Source organism: Kwoniella europaea, chromosome 1 (assembly GCF_036810445.1).
Source record: "Kwoniella europaea PYCC6329 chromosome 1, complete sequence".
NCBI classification, from domain to species: Eukaryota; Fungi; Basidiomycota; class Tremellomycetes; order Tremellales; family Cryptococcaceae; genus Kwoniella; species Kwoniella europaea.
Window position 1 is genome coordinate 1401234 of NC_089487.1, and position 14826 is coordinate 1416059.

At 42.1% G+C, this 14826-nt stretch overlaps 8 protein-coding genes across 8 annotated transcripts; 4 read left to right on the forward strand and 4 right to left on the reverse strand.

The window, feature by feature from the left end:
• Positions 1-24: 24 nt before the first annotated feature.
• Positions 25-1425, reverse strand: V865_000518 (triose-phosphate isomerase; the record flags this gene model as incomplete). The annotated part of the gene is made up of 7 exons (XM_066224348.1): positions 25-113; positions 189-359; positions 433-449; positions 521-663; positions 851-1074; positions 1210-1295; positions 1397-1425. The coding sequence occupies 7 exons, from the start codon at positions 1423-1425 to the stop codon at positions 25-27; spliced, it is 759 nt and encodes a 252-aa protein (XP_066080445.1).
• Positions 1426-2066: 641 nt separating this feature from the next.
• Positions 2067-2811, forward strand: V865_000519 (uncharacterized protein; the record flags this gene model as incomplete). Its single annotated transcript, XM_066224349.1, has 3 exons — positions 2067-2121; positions 2200-2293; positions 2433-2811. 3 exons carry the CDS (start codon positions 2067-2069, stop codon positions 2809-2811), a joined length of 528 nt encoding a protein of 175 aa, XP_066080446.1.
• A 370-nt stretch (positions 2812-3181) lies between these two features.
• Positions 3182-3936, reverse strand: V865_000520 (uncharacterized protein; the record flags this gene model as incomplete). Its single annotated transcript, XM_066224350.1, has 3 exons — positions 3182-3321; positions 3479-3651; positions 3785-3936. 3 exons carry the CDS (start codon positions 3934-3936, stop codon positions 3182-3184), a joined length of 465 nt encoding a protein of 154 aa, XP_066080447.1.
• Positions 3937-4498: 562 nt separating this feature from the next.
• V865_000521 (uncharacterized protein) lies at positions 4499-6417 on the forward strand (the record flags this gene model as incomplete). The annotated part of the gene is made up of 13 exons (XM_066224351.1): positions 4499-4543; positions 4618-4679; positions 4744-4805; positions 4884-4931; positions 4992-5068; positions 5194-5262; positions 5335-5448; positions 5502-5585; positions 5660-5684; positions 5753-6024; positions 6099-6170; positions 6235-6302; positions 6369-6417. 13 exons carry the CDS (start codon positions 4499-4501, stop codon positions 6415-6417), a joined length of 1047 nt encoding a protein of 348 aa, XP_066080448.1.
• A 376-nt stretch (positions 6418-6793) lies between these two features.
• V865_000522 (uncharacterized protein) lies at positions 6794-7683 on the reverse strand (the record flags this gene model as incomplete). The annotated part of the gene is made up of 4 exons (XM_066224352.1): positions 6794-7065; positions 7142-7252; positions 7351-7424; positions 7502-7683. The coding sequence occupies 4 exons, from the start codon at positions 7681-7683 to the stop codon at positions 6794-6796; spliced, it is 639 nt and encodes a 212-aa protein (XP_066080449.1).
• Positions 7684-8531: 848 nt separating this feature from the next.
• V865_000523 (uncharacterized protein) lies at positions 8532-9787 on the reverse strand (the record flags this gene model as incomplete). The annotated part of the gene is made up of 3 exons (XM_066224353.1): positions 8532-8583; positions 8657-9173; positions 9271-9787. The coding sequence occupies 3 exons, from the start codon at positions 9785-9787 to the stop codon at positions 8532-8534; spliced, it is 1086 nt and encodes a 361-aa protein (XP_066080450.1).
• A 2214-nt stretch (positions 9788-12001) lies between these two features.
• Positions 12002-13229, forward strand: V865_000524 (uncharacterized protein; the record flags this gene model as incomplete). Its single annotated transcript, XM_066224354.1, has 4 exons — positions 12002-12266; positions 12328-12369; positions 12453-12845; positions 12949-13229. 4 exons carry the CDS (start codon positions 12002-12004, stop codon positions 13227-13229), a joined length of 981 nt encoding a protein of 326 aa, XP_066080451.1.
• A 333-nt stretch (positions 13230-13562) lies between these two features.
• V865_000525 (uncharacterized protein) lies at positions 13563-14467 on the forward strand (the record flags this gene model as incomplete). Its single annotated transcript, XM_066224355.1, has 6 exons — positions 13563-13577; positions 13693-13706; positions 13771-13948; positions 14036-14061; positions 14255-14341; positions 14407-14467. The coding sequence occupies 6 exons, from the start codon at positions 13563-13565 to the stop codon at positions 14465-14467; spliced, it is 381 nt and encodes a 126-aa protein (XP_066080452.1).
• Between the last annotated feature and the right edge of the window lie 359 nt (positions 14468-14826).

Genomic DNA, 14826 nt, shown 5'->3' on the forward strand with positions numbered 1-14826 from the left:
CTATCCTTGTACTAACACCCATTCTTATGCCTTTTGACTGTTTACAATATCGATGAACTCAGGTTTGAGAGAAGCACCACCAACAAGGAAACCATCAATGTCAGGTGCGTTGGCTATAATTGATGTAAAACACAAGATTGTCAGTCATATACTTCAACAACCCTTCGGTCATCTTCAAATTCACTCACAAAGATCGGTACAGTTCTTTCCATTGACACTTCCACCGTAGATGATTCGGGTGTTATCAGCAACAGATTGAGAGATTCTCTTGGCGAGCCATTGTCTAATTTGCTCGTGGGTCTCTTGAGCTTGCTCTTTGGTGGCTACTTTACCTGTACCGATGGCCCATACAGGTTCGTCTATCCAAGATTGTTCCTATCAGCTACGTGCTTGATCCCTCAGACGAAGGCAGGGTGTCAAAAGCTAACTTACAAGCAATGACGATGTTTCTGCAAAAGAAAGGATATTAGGTCAGTCAATCTAATGTCAGACTTGAGTTGGGAAGACTAGGTTTACTCACTTCCATTCAGATTCGGAGATCTCCTTGGCGATAGCTTCGAGTTGTCTCTCAACTACTGATTGGGTTTTACCTGATTCTCTCTCTTCGAGGGATTCACCGATACATGCGATGACGCTTAATCCAGCTTCGATGGCGGCTTTGGTCTGGTGAAGTGGGGAAAGGTCAGTATGTACGGAATAAACAAGAGATATTGAAATAGGGATGTAGATGCCTCTCATTCCAAGTGTATCTCTCTCTGTCTGTGGATCTCCAGATATCATATATCATGACGAGTCTTCCTAAACCCCCCTCCTAATCTTTTCATGGTCATTCATAATCCCACCAACTCACCTTATCGGCCACGAGCTTATCGGTATCACCAAACAAACTTCTTCTCTCGGAATGACCGAGGATAACCCAATGGACGTTGGCATCTTTGAGTTGGTTGGGTGAGATCTCACCGGTGAAAGCACCTGATTTCTCAGTGTATGAATTTTGAGCTGATACTTGAGCGGGGGGTTTAAGCTCTTCTTGGATTTTGAGAAGGTATAAAGCTGGAGGAGCAACGACGAGCTCTGCAATACATGGCAATAAACCATTTCAGCCATAAAGCTCATAGAGGTGGATGATAGTAAACCGTTAGAGGGAAACGAATGAACCGCTTCCTATATAGAATACCAAGGAGAAACACCAGAACAACGACGACTTACCAGTAGATCCATCAAAGTTGGCTTCGTTAATTCTAGAAACGATAGTCTCAACCTCTGTGAGAGTACCGTTCATCTTGAAGTTACCTCTGTGGGCCGTAAGAAATAGCTTTAGCGATATTTCTCATGACGCTTTTCAAAGATTTGACCATTCATGGGATTGAAGACCGGAAGCAAGAGGGCAACTCACCCGACGAAGAATTTCCTGTTAGCTACCATTTTGACTGTTGTGTTTATGCGTCTCTTGAATAGGTATGAGTATGAAGTGAGAGTGAATTTGAGTATTTTGCAGATGGATGGATGAATTGGAATGTAAGAGAATAACCAGATAACCCCACGTCGTACTCGTACTTATGACGAAACATTCCACATTCCATCCACAACCGAATGGTGAATCTGTGAATCTGGCAACAAGCGGTAATGGTTTCGTGGGGTCTCCAACTCCCTCTGCGGACAAAACCCGAAATGACCGAATGTGGCATATCATACCATACACATCATGTGTCTGTGTCCTTGTTGACAAGATATAATCATGACAGCGAAAGACCTTTGACTCATTTCACAATCTTGTTGATACAGCCAGACCATATACATATTCACGAGCGATCAGAGTGGACATAAATATAGGAAAGAGACAAGATAAGATGCCACCTCTTCGATCAAAGAAATCAAAGCAGAGTAGAGTGAGCATTCCCTTCTCTCATTCTCTCTTCCCCGCTTCTCGTCAATACAAGGATAATTGCTGATGATGTATCCCACTCCAGTTCCCAATCGTAAGCTTCTTCCAACGCACAGCGCAGCTCGAGATGTAGCTTATCATTCATTTCTAATCGTCGAGATAGGCTCGTATAAAACGTATAATGCAATTGGACGAGGAAGTGGGTAAACTCGCTTCTGCAACCCCAGTAATGATATGTAAGTACACCTATAGTCAACTTACGTGTCCGTTTGCTCCCTATATGGACTAATAGCTGATATTCTGTCAAATCATAGCCAAATCATTGGAATGTTTCATGCAGCAGCTTATAGATGAGACGTGTAAAGAGACAAGATCGAGGGGATCGAAGAAGATGACTGCTTATCATCTGTGAGTTGGTAGTGTATGAATATACGGCCGGCAAGAAGGAATGGTTGTACTTGAAGGTCGTTTAGCTGCCAGATTACTGGATTTGATTTGTCACAAACGGAATGCATACTAATTTATCAGTTTGTTCATTGATATATAGAAAACACATGATCAACTCCAATCCTACATTCGATTTCCTCCGTGAAATAGTCGAATCCATACCCGATCCAATCGTCTCAGAACCAAAAGCAGGTCCATCTAAACCTCGTAAAGTTTCCAACCCCAATCCGAATACATATGATCCTCTCGGAGGAGGTGGTGGGCCAGTGAAAAGGAGAACGAAGAAAGATAAAGATGGTAATGGCAATGGTGGACAACAAGAAATGTACATGGCTCAACAACCACCTGCACCTGCTCTCAACCCCAATAGTCTGCCGAATATCGGTACGTGGAAGAGAGATTTTACAGGGACGGGTGGGACGGGTGAGAATGGGAGAGGGATATTCGATGATTATGAAGAGGATGAGGATGATTATTAGTTATGAAATAGGAGAGAGGTAAAGAATAGATGTTGGAAGGAGAGGTGATGCCGAGTGCTGAGTGATCTTTGACTCGTGATGAACTTGGGAGACTGGGTAGATGTAGAAGGATCAAAGTGGCATGGATAAATGGGAGACAATTATTGTACATTATATATGATATTACGATGTAGACATGAAGATGTCATGTATATTATTCATATGTCAACTTATCGAGAATGATGACAATCAGGATGACAATCAGGATAACAAATTGTACTGAGCTTGATACGTCGTCCCATTTCACCGGATGACTGCAAGTGCACTGAATAGTCAAGTGCTGTTTTGACTGCTTGTCATATAATATACATACACAATTGTCGTTCCTGGTCTATATCTTCGCCTGGTCAGGTGGACTACTTGGACCCTCTAGCGATTTCAGCCTTTCTTCACCTGCTACAGAGATCAACTGGGCAAGGATCTTATCTCCGTCTAAATGTGATAATGGAAGTGTCTGGGATGGTGTACCGTCTGGATCGACCGCAACAAATGTCAGCAAGAAATTCTGTCCTGTCCAGATAATTATGATTTGGTTCCGATCAATTTTCAATTTGACGAGCTTCTTAAGCATCGTATTGTCTCCTCCATCCTTTCCTTTTTTATGCTTTGGCAGGAATTCGGTACTCACCAAAATCAATCTTCATCTCTGGTTTAGGCATGATCCCATTCTCCCACACTGCACCTTTATCAGGTGAATTGGGGTTTTTATGCTTAGCTCGTGGATCAGGTATACGATGGACGTTTATGCTTAGATTGGGGTTGGAGTAAGATAATCGTGGGAGATGAGTTCGGATGAATTGTCTGTATAAAGGAAACTAGTTAGCTAAATACCAGATGACATCGGTGATCCTAGGATCCTAGGATTGTGAGGTGTAGTATCTGATAATGATGAAGGTGAAGAGATATACTCTGATGACCGAGACGTTTCACTCACCTAGGTCCAGCCTCTGAATTCTTAGCTACAAACCTCAAAAGGACACTCCTGACATCATTGGAAAGTACCAAGTTATCCGTACTGGTCCGTAGGGTATTGACGGCTTCTCTGAGTGGTAGTCTCCGTAAAGAGGATGAAGCTGCTGATGACATGGCGGGAGGGTGTATACGAGTGTGCCTATAGGTCGGAATGCAGATGGGATTGTAGGCAGGTAGAGTGAGTATATTCAATCGATAAATAGATGAATTCTCGAAATTATCATCGGGATGAAGATGCCCATATGTGCAATGATGTGGCATTAGCTTTTGATAGATGGGTTTATAGCTCATAACAACGTGTCGAGCATATATAGATATGTTAAGATTTATCACAAGTTACCCTGAGATTCCACAGTAGCAGCAAGTTTAACGCGTTTGCCAGTCAAGTGCACAGTACACCATACACCACCATACACCATACACGGTACACCCATTTACAAAGTTATTCGGCTCCCCCCCTCTCTCTCTCTCTGCGTGTTCTATTAAAAAATCATCATCACCTTCACCTTCACCTTTATCTATTTGGTAATACGAGTGTTATCATCTAGATAGATTATCACAAGCATCTTCAACTCACCTTATTCATTCCCTTCTTACGACACCACGTCTCAGCTCAAGTCTACCTGAACCTGCACAATTGACACACGCGAAGATAAAGAGAGATATAAAAGGAAAGATGAGTCAAAATAACAAAGATGTCGAGGCTTCCATCCCTCTCAATGTGAGTTGAGGACTCTAGATTCTCCTTGTACCCCTTCATGTATGGATTCCGCTGATATCATAAAGGATGTGCAGGCCATGCCGAGAGCATCAGACGTAGAGAGGGATCTTACCCATGGTGAACATATCGAAGTAAAGTGGGTGCCAATCATCTTGATCTTGATCTTGAACAACTTGCACTTACATAGTATTGGTACATAGGATTGCCGAGCCCAGAGCCCCTTCGAACCAACCTAAGAAGATCACCATCCCAGCTATTATCAGTATGTGCAATCCCCTGTGCTTGGGGTAATACCGAGAGACGGAGGATGTCTTACTGATGTGATTGTCTATGATTACAGTCATTCCAATCTGGATGGCATGTTCCATCTCTGTCATCTTGTACAACAGTGAGTGATCACTCTGTCTGCGCACTACAGAAAAAAACTGAATATGTATCATTGTGATAGAATACATCTTCGACAGATTCGATGGTCTTAATTTCCCTTATCCCGTATTCTTGACTACTTGGCATTTAATCTTCTCTGTGAGTTTGTCTTTTCAGTCATATACAGGAATATCAACCACGCAGACCGTATCATGTCTTATACGGGAACAATCAATCACTATATGCTAATGCAGATGGGATGCTGATTTGTCGGGATTAAATAGGCCATCTCAACTAGGATCTTACAAAGAACTACCACTCTCGTTGACGGTGCTAAAGATATCGATATGACCGTTAGTTCTGTCTTTCACCCACTGTCTGTATCGAGCTGGGCCCAAGCTGAAATATCGTTGATACTCATTTAGCGAGACAGATGGGTCAGATCCATCCTCCCCATCGGAGCTTTGTTCTCTGGAAGTTTGATTCTGTCAAACTACGCTTATCTCTCTCTGAGTGTATCTTTCATCCAGATGTTAAAGGTGAGCTCTGCGCAAGATATCGACAAGGTGCGAAGCTTATAGTGACCATCCAGGCTTTCGTGCCCGTTGCCATCTTACTCATTTCTTTCGCGTTCAAAATCCAAGAACCTAACAAGAGATTGATGGCTATTGTCTTGGTGAGTCAAACAACTAGTAATGATCGTGTTAAGTCTAACTCGCATATACTGATTTTACATCATATTCTATATAGATGATCTCAACCGGTTGTGCTCTCGGTGGGTCCCATTCCTCTCCAGCTAAGCGATCGTTATTCATCAGCTGATTATCAACGATCACTTTGTAGCCGCCTACGGTGAAGTTCACTTCGAACTATTCGGATTCATCTGTCAATGCGCTGCTATCGCTTTCGAGGCATCCCGATTAGTCATGATTCAAATCCTCTTACACGGAATGAAGATGGATCCGATCGTATCATTACATTACTATGCCCCAGTCTGCGCAGTCATCAATGCGATCTTGATCCCATTCTTCGAAGGGTTGGAACCTTTCTATGCTCTTCACAGAGTTGGGTTATTAGTTCTATTCACTAACGCCGGTGTGGCTTTCGCTCTCAACGTGAGTAAAGCAAACCCAACTTTGTTTCTACATGATGTTTTGGACGCTAATTCCTATGGGGTATATGCGTACAGGTCGCGGCTGTCTTCCTTATCTCAGTTGGATCCGGTCTTATCCTCACTCTTGCTGGTGTGCTCAAGGACATCGTGAGTTGACAGTGCAGTGCAAATGCGTCAGGTATATACTTGATACTGATTATTTCCACGACAGCTCCTCATCACTGGTTCAGTCATTGCCTTTGGTTCCCCCATCGCTGCTATCCAAGTATTCGGTTACTCGTGAGTGACTTTGCCTTTGCCTATCGGTAGAGTGTAAGAATGTTACTGATATCATTTGATTATTAGCATCTCTCTTGGTGGTTTGGTCATCTTTAAGACTACCGGTGGTAAATAAGCCTAAATGGATAGTGAGAAGTGGTGTGGCGGAGGATAGATGAAGGATGGATGATTAGGTTATTGGGGACATGGACGGTAGAGCTGAAAGAACTTTTCCTGGAAGACGTGGTTAAGAATGTGGATATCAAAGACGGTGCATAGGATGGGTGGTGCTGCTGACGGCTTGTGGTTAAAGATATTTAGAAATTTACTTTTACACTCCGAATTTTGGTTATATCACAAAACGATTAAGTCATTTTCTTCTTGAATCGAGTAAATAAACATCTCACATATCTCAAAATACAATTCAATACAATACAATATACTCTACATATGAATCTATAGAATTTCCTTTGATCACATCACTTGGATTAACTGTACATTCAATTCCATCATCACTTTCTCAATCCACTACTTCTCCCCTTTCCCAAACCCAAAACACTCCTCCTCGCCCCTCCCTTTTTCGACTTCATCGAATCAGTTCCAGTTTCCCAAATGATCTTTCTCTCAACGACTTCCCTCCCTTCAGCCCATTTCATATCTTCCATTATAACATTATCTACTTTACCCTTCCTTCGTTGATCTGCAGCTGTAAATAGCGAATTACATTTGATACATGTTATAGTGAGTAAGAGGCAGGTACCGAAAATGACAAAGAATATTAACACTACCGACAAAGAGAAAAGCTTACATCAGCTCATTCTCCTATTGATATTGTTGTTGCTACAGTACAGATCACTCACTAGAATCTAACACCTGTTGATCTTTCATGAACATATATCCCCGATTTGATGAATTGGGAAGTGCAGGTTGGGGAGTATCGACTGGGAAATTAGGAGGAAAGGAGTTGAGAACTGTACAGTAGGTATCAGTATAGGTACTCGTATAGGTATGGGTATGGTTTAATTTGGCGCTATATCGTCACACTGAAACAAAGTATACTTATACTTACATATGGTAGACCGAGCAGAGAAAGAACTTGTATTGGTATCACCAGGAGTGACCGACTGCTTGTCGCCTCCTAAACTTTGTGATGGTATCTCCGTGGGTTTAGGTTTAAGTGTAGTGTTTGAGAGAATCCATCATTATCGACAGCCACCAACCTAGATGTACCATTCACACTCTGTCTATCCCTTGTCCTAGTCTTCTCAACGTCCTGGTCCGTATCTCCTTCTACCCGCTGTGTCGTACGTGTACTGGTCTCTCTGATATCTGAAATCACCTGTCGTTTCCTACGACCCATCTTCAATCTATTTCGGGGTATAGAGGTGGGCGGTATAATCATTTTGTTGCGATGCGATTTCGTTGGTTCGTTCGGTTTCTTACTTTTATCTCAGTTCAAAGGTATTGGGCCTTCTTTCTTACTTTGAACAGTTCAATGATCTATATACTCTCATTTGTATAGAGTGAAGTTGTTAACAGATAAGATCGATATTCAGTATTGATTATACCAAGACCAAACAGAGCCCAACACTCCTTTGTCTCATCATTCTAACCTCACAGAAAGTAAAACATCCTTTGGATGTATGCTTCATTCAGTATCTTTCATCTCATCTCTCAGATGGAGTATTCCTATTCACTTAAACCGGTCATGACCACGAAGAAAAGCGCCACGAAAACGTTGTTACAATACTATATCATGTACATTCGCGTATGAAGTCAGATCGGTACAGTAAGATAGTAAAAGATGAATATGCATTCGTTATTCATTACATTTTCCAGTTCATACAAGAAGACAAAAAGGAAGGGAAAGGGGAGTATATCAATGACCGGTGACCTAGCATAGCGAAATAAAAGTATAACAAGGTAATAATAATACGTGGAGATGATGAAAATAATGAAAAGTTAGTTTTTTTTTGTTATTTCTTTTTTGGGTGATTTTTTCATTGGTTAATGATGGGTTTTACAACATTTGAAATCGTCTTTCCTCCCCTCTTCCCGTTCCTCCGATTCTTGATAAGATATAGTATTGCCCAAAATACAGAACGATAATCTAATTGATGAGTGATAAGCGATAGATATGTGGTGACACTAAAGAAGTGTGAATACAAAGTATAGGTGAACGCCAAAGAATGGGGTTTCAATGGGATGTGGAGATCGAGTCATAGTAAAGTAAATGATGATATTCTTGTTTTATGTCAAGATCAATGCTGGTTGACCAAAGAGTGTCATCAAGAAAGCCATTCTACATCAATCAACCCGAATATCAGCGATCCATTCAATCCAAACGAAGTAATATAGAGTAGATATCAACTTACCCCTCTTTACCGCCTCTCCTCAAGATTTCTCTACCCACAATAACATCCGCACTTTCCTCCTCTTCATTCTCACTCTCATCGTCACTTGTCGAAATACTCGATCGGGAATATCCCTCTTTCAATTTGATTTCGAGTTCGTCTTCGTCGTCAGATTCCACAATCACCTTCTCATGACAATTATCATGGTCTACCCTTGTTGTTCGAGTTGGCGAATGACCCTGATTTTTCAAAGTATGAGCATTGGGTGTAGAATGGGTGTGAACGAGGCTGGCCCTTCTGACTGAAGGTTTCAACTCCAATGGCGCGGAGATGGGCGAGGTGATAGATGGTGTGAGCCTTATACAACCCCATCCCTGATGGTAGGCCGTATGGGCATGATCAGAATGGTTGGGCTGAGCACATGATCGGGCGAGTAATCTGTATGTAGCCGGTGTGGAATGCGCGTTGAGTAGGTGGTTCAATAGTGCATGAGTGTGGGATAGGGTGGTATCGCGTAAAGCATGGAGGGTTGATAGGTCTAAACGCGCAAAATATCGGGTTAGTACTGTTCCATTACGTTTATTCTGAGCAACCAAGAGAGAATGTGGAGTGTATCTTCATGCGCAGCGACTCACCTTGGAAACAACCTGGACTCCAAACTGGAATATCCACAATCAACTCTGCCGCCTCTACTTCCCAGCTACCTACCATCCCCATGGCTATGCTCTTATTCCTTTTCGGTATGTTCATCCTCTTCACGTTGGATCCAATAGATCGTGAGTCCTCTTGGGAAGAAGACAAATTGACATTTTCTACCATCTCTATCAATTCGGATTTCCGTTTCTCGTTCTCCCTCTGAGTTACCATGGAAGCTACGATCTCTGCGAATCGCTTTGTATCGCCATCAACAGCTTTGGGGTTCTTGGGAAGCGCGTTGTATGGTCTAGCCTGAGGTCCACGTACGAATGACCTCGTAGGTAAAGAAGATGAGGTTATGGGTACTCCGGAAGAAGTGGAGAACGCGCTGGGAGTAGGAATGGGTTTGGCCATGGTGGATGGGACTGGAGTGAGTTTGGGCGAGGAGGATGGTGAGGGCGTATGAGCAATTGATCGACAGGAGGGTGTGAGGATTGGTGAAGATGTCATGATCATTTCGTATGTATGTGTATTTGTATGTGTATGAGAAGATATCAAAAGAAGGATGGATGGGTGGATTTGTCTTCTATATGAATAAGTCTGGGTTGATAGACTATACACTGAACGTCACTTGGTTAAGATATACGTAACTACTCGAAGATCTCTTCTGTGGTCTTCTTGGTGTACTCCAACGTAATCGTGAGTGTAAGACTGATAGTTGACAAAGGTTTGAGTGGATGTTACGTCTGTTTCAGTTGAAGAAGGCAAAAGTCACAAGACCGAGTACGAGTTATTGGTATTTATAGGATAAGAAGATAGCCGGTGTTGGGCGTAATTCAAGTGGATAGCTTTGACTTTGTCTTTCCTTTGATATCAATTTGTTGTCGCGTGAGGGGGGATTGACTATCTGTAAGAAAGGAATGTTAGCTTTCTATGCATTGCTTTATATACGATGGATGGATCATCAACGCAAAGAGGGCGTGTATTGGATTGTATTTTGATATGCCGTCGGGCGTATACAACACGATGATCAAGAGTCTAGATCCTTGGTCTAGTCTATTCTAGCTGCTAGTCGGTAGGAAGTGTGTGCATTTGATCCGATGCTGTTCTTTGCATAAGATCGATTTTCACTCACCTGATTGATGTTGCGTAGATATGATGTTGATAACGTTAATGTCGATTTTGACTGAAATTCACTTGATCACCAGCGTTGCTTGATTGGTGGTGATGAAGTTGTTGTTGGTATGTATGTATATGTTATCGATGATCAAGCTGATGGGTATGGTTGATGTTCTAGGTATCTACGATATGTATAAGCCCACACTTTGCCTTGTTGTTGCTGATCGTGAGTTTTCGGAAAACCTTGTGGTGGTGGTGGTCCGGTGGATTGCGGGGGAGGAGTACGTGGAGATATAGTGGGGTTGACCACAGAGTCGTGTGAGTGTGAGAGTTGGGATCAATGGATGGGAGATGCGATGTCTTCCGATCTCTTGCAGTTGATCAACTAACACAAAAGGATCGTCTGTTCTGATTTGGTTCAACTTCTTTCGAGCAGAAATACGGATGCAGAACGCACAGCAACAAAATCAGATCTTTTTGATCAAATCCAGACTCTTTTCGCTACCTGCAGCTGTATTTACTTGATCCGTTATCCTTAGTTGCAATCGTCATAACAAGGGTGGTATGGTCTGGGTGGGTGGCCCGAAATCAACCGGTCGATCTTGGCCCGGCTCGTACCGCTTTCACCTTGAACCAATCAACCAATCTGAAAATAGCCAATTGCAAAACAGCAGCCCAGCCCTGAAATACCAATCGGGGTGGTATTACTCCGATCTCATGAGACGGAGTCCCGTTTCATCCGATTCATGAGAACTGTCAAAGCATGATAAAATCCGATGTTAGCTTGATTTATCGTTGACGCATTGTAGGAGTGTGGATAGGGGGTCATGACGAACCCAAGGCGAAGGAGGAGCTCATAACTGATATTGTGCATACATACATACATACATATATACCCGATAATACCAAGTAACAGCTCACATGTGTGCAAATGCTAGCTTATACCGTGTAGAGTACCGCTTCTTGTCATCTACTCTCAGACACCAGATATGAGAACTCTCTCGACAAACTAAGGATACTCCCAAGTAGTGTTAGATCCACTACGTGCAAACGCTCAAGCGAAACACTTTTGGTATCCTTTGTCACTGACTGATCCTTTCTCTTTTGGTCAAACTTCAAGGTGAACATGTAACATGTAAGTGATCTGCGGATCCTTTACCCGTTATCCTGGTTTTGGCATGTCGCATCATGCATATACTCATGACGCTTGAGCACACGCTGATCACATCAATATCAAAATCGACTTTTACCCTTTTGCTACTACTCCTCCACCACCTTGATCTTCCCCTCCTAAAAAGCTTAGCTGAAAAATAAATCAATCGTACTGTACCGTATAATAAAAAGTAAAATAACATAGTATAATATAACAACACTCGTTGACAACTAACAAACAACCCATCCAAAAACAAAAAAACATCGAACACAAAAACGAAAATCCTAGGAGACTACAAAAAATCACATCACATATAGGATATAAAACAAAGAGTATAGACCACTCTATCCTCTCTGATATTGAACTTGAAGTACGAGCAACTCGACCAAAACTCACACATGCGATAGCGATAGCTTGACGATTGACGATCCAAATCCATATCCAAACCCAAAAAGATCATGTCTCATCAAACCTATGGCGATGACCGGAGATCCTTCGAGAATGTCGAATTGGGTACGCCGCTACCCCGTGGTCAATCTCGTACGAAACAAGATGAAAGAGCACCCAATCGACCATCTGATTACTTCAACTATCATCCACCGATATTGACTCTGATCTTGTCATTCGCAGTATGGCTGATGTTATCGTTGGTATGTTTCGTCAGTCCCAGTGGGGGCTTGACCGTTGTCTTTGAAGATGGTGGAGACTATGTTGGTGTATTAAGTGAGCAATGACTGCTATTCCAGGTATTCTCATATCATGAGCTGACGAGATGTGCGTTTAGGGAAATGTACAGCATCAAGTTGTGATGCATGGATGGCTACTGGTGAGTACGACCTTTCAACATCCAGTTGATCGGTCAAGAAGAGATAATCGTGTTAAACAATGTATGCTGATATATCTCGTCAGCTCAAGCTTCTTCTTCTTCTTCCTCCTCATCCAGTAGTTCCAACCCATCGAAAAGAGCAGCAACCACATCGGATCTATCGAATTTCTACCTCACCACAGGTCTAGCTACCCTCGCTTCATTCTGGTTAATGACCTATTCGCTCCTATTCATCATCATCCGATATCTCTCTACCAACTTACCCACCAACGACTACAGACCGGAAACAAGCAATGATGGAAGTTCGATGAGAAGGATGTGGAGAGGGTTCAAAAATCCAATCAAGAAATTCGCTTTTAGGACAAGTAGGATTTTCTTATTTTTCCTTTCTTGGACTATGCTCGGTGTTGCATTCGATGCTACGATTAAAGTGTTTAGTATCACGGGAGGAAGTGGATTTGGGATGGGTGTGATATGTAAGTGAATAACTTAAGACAAATCCTTCCATCCTAATATCTTCAGTCTTTGCAATACTCATCATATGCATGCGATATATACTGATGGTCGATTTATACATAGTACTTCACCTATCCCATATCTTCTTATTCTTCCTCACATTCCTAGAAATCTCAAGAGGAAGTATCCGACGTAAGGCCGATCTGAGCATGTGGGGATGTAAATGTTTCCAATTCTGTCCGTCGTATAATCGAAGAGCAAGGAGGAAATGGGAAGATTACGATGCTGCGAGAGGTGGGTCAACCGAGAAGAGCAAGAAGAGTGGTGGTAAGAGAAAGGTCAGGAATGAGAAGGTGAAGGAACAGAGTAGAGAAGAGAGATATGATGAGGCTGTCTATGGGTAGATGGATTGATAGATAGATAGTAGTTTGTCCATGCAGATGGTTTGAGTGCGGGAGTGTGCCACAACTACGATCGTCGCCGTCATATCAATGTCTGAGACTGTGATCTGATTTTTATTTTTACCCTGAATCGGGCAACTACACGCAACATGGGAAACACATGTACCAAGTTACTGCTGTACTGCTCAACTACGCAAAACGAGGCTGAGCATCAGCATCTGAAATCAAAGATCTTACTGCATCAACAATCTCATAATATTCATTCATTCATCCTTCGATAGATTGTCTATACTCATAACCTCATAAACACTTACGATACGAATACAACAAAACAAGATGTCAGCTAAGGATGTGAGTGATCGTCATAATGCAATGTCACCTTCCTTTCCTTCTCTTGGCAATAAAGTATAAATAAATAAACAACCATAAACAACCATGCTGATGATCATCGCTGATTATTTGGTAGTACTACGGAAACCAGTATGTATTCCTCAACCATCCATTCATCCATCCAGCCATTGACACCACATTGGTGGATCATAAGGGAGGGAGGAGCTAGAAGACAATATGGGAATACTGATCATCCTCGCCATGCTCAACGTAGACAACAACAATACGGTCAACCTCAATACGGAGGAGGATACCCTCAACAGGGTGGATACGGTGGACCTCAGGGAGGTTACGGTCAACAACAAGGTGGTTATTATCCACCACCACCTCAGGTGAGTCTTGATCTGAGTTTTGTCGATATTCTTTACTTCACACTCAGTATTGATTGATACGGTACTGATGTCCGTTTGATGGTGTAGCAATCATACCAACAACCAGGTCGTGAGTATACCTTTTATCTGTCAATGTTCGCATCTTTGTGCTTCATCGATATTGACACTGTCATTGACATTGACACTGACGTTCGCTCCGTTACCTCGTGTTCAATCGCTATAAATAGAATAGTAAGTTTATCTCTTCCTATACAAAGTATATTCCAATGTCTAATATCGATTCAAACCCCATCACACTCGCCTTAGCTACCCTCAACCTCAACCTCAACCGGTATACGTCCAACAACAAAGACCTCAAAAATCAGGTGGAGCAGGTACAGGATGTTGTGCATGGTGAGTTGAGATGTCGTTTTTTTATCTGATACACTATAATTGATAATCTGATTTGTATTTGTTAGTCTCGCTGGTGGTAAGTTTAAATCTCTATCTACAAATGATGGTGATGATAATAATTCGTGATACTGAACTTTGATCTTACATCACATAGCCCTCTGTTGTTGCTGCGCTGAAGAAATGTGTTGTGACATGTTATTCTAAAACAAAAACCCATGTATTCATCTATCGCTTTAAATCAGTCCATATAATCTAATCTTTCGCTTATCGTCTATCTATCTAGTTCTCAGATATAACTACGAAAGGATACTTTATGAAATTATGTATTTCATTCTTATCTCTCTCCGATTTTCGACGTTATCTAGAGGACATAGAGTCCTGCTGATCATGAATAGGAATGCTCAGCTGTATCTCTCAATAGCAGCACGAAATAGTAGTATCAGAATAAGACCGGAAATCTAGATCAGTCGTCCTGTTAATCATCA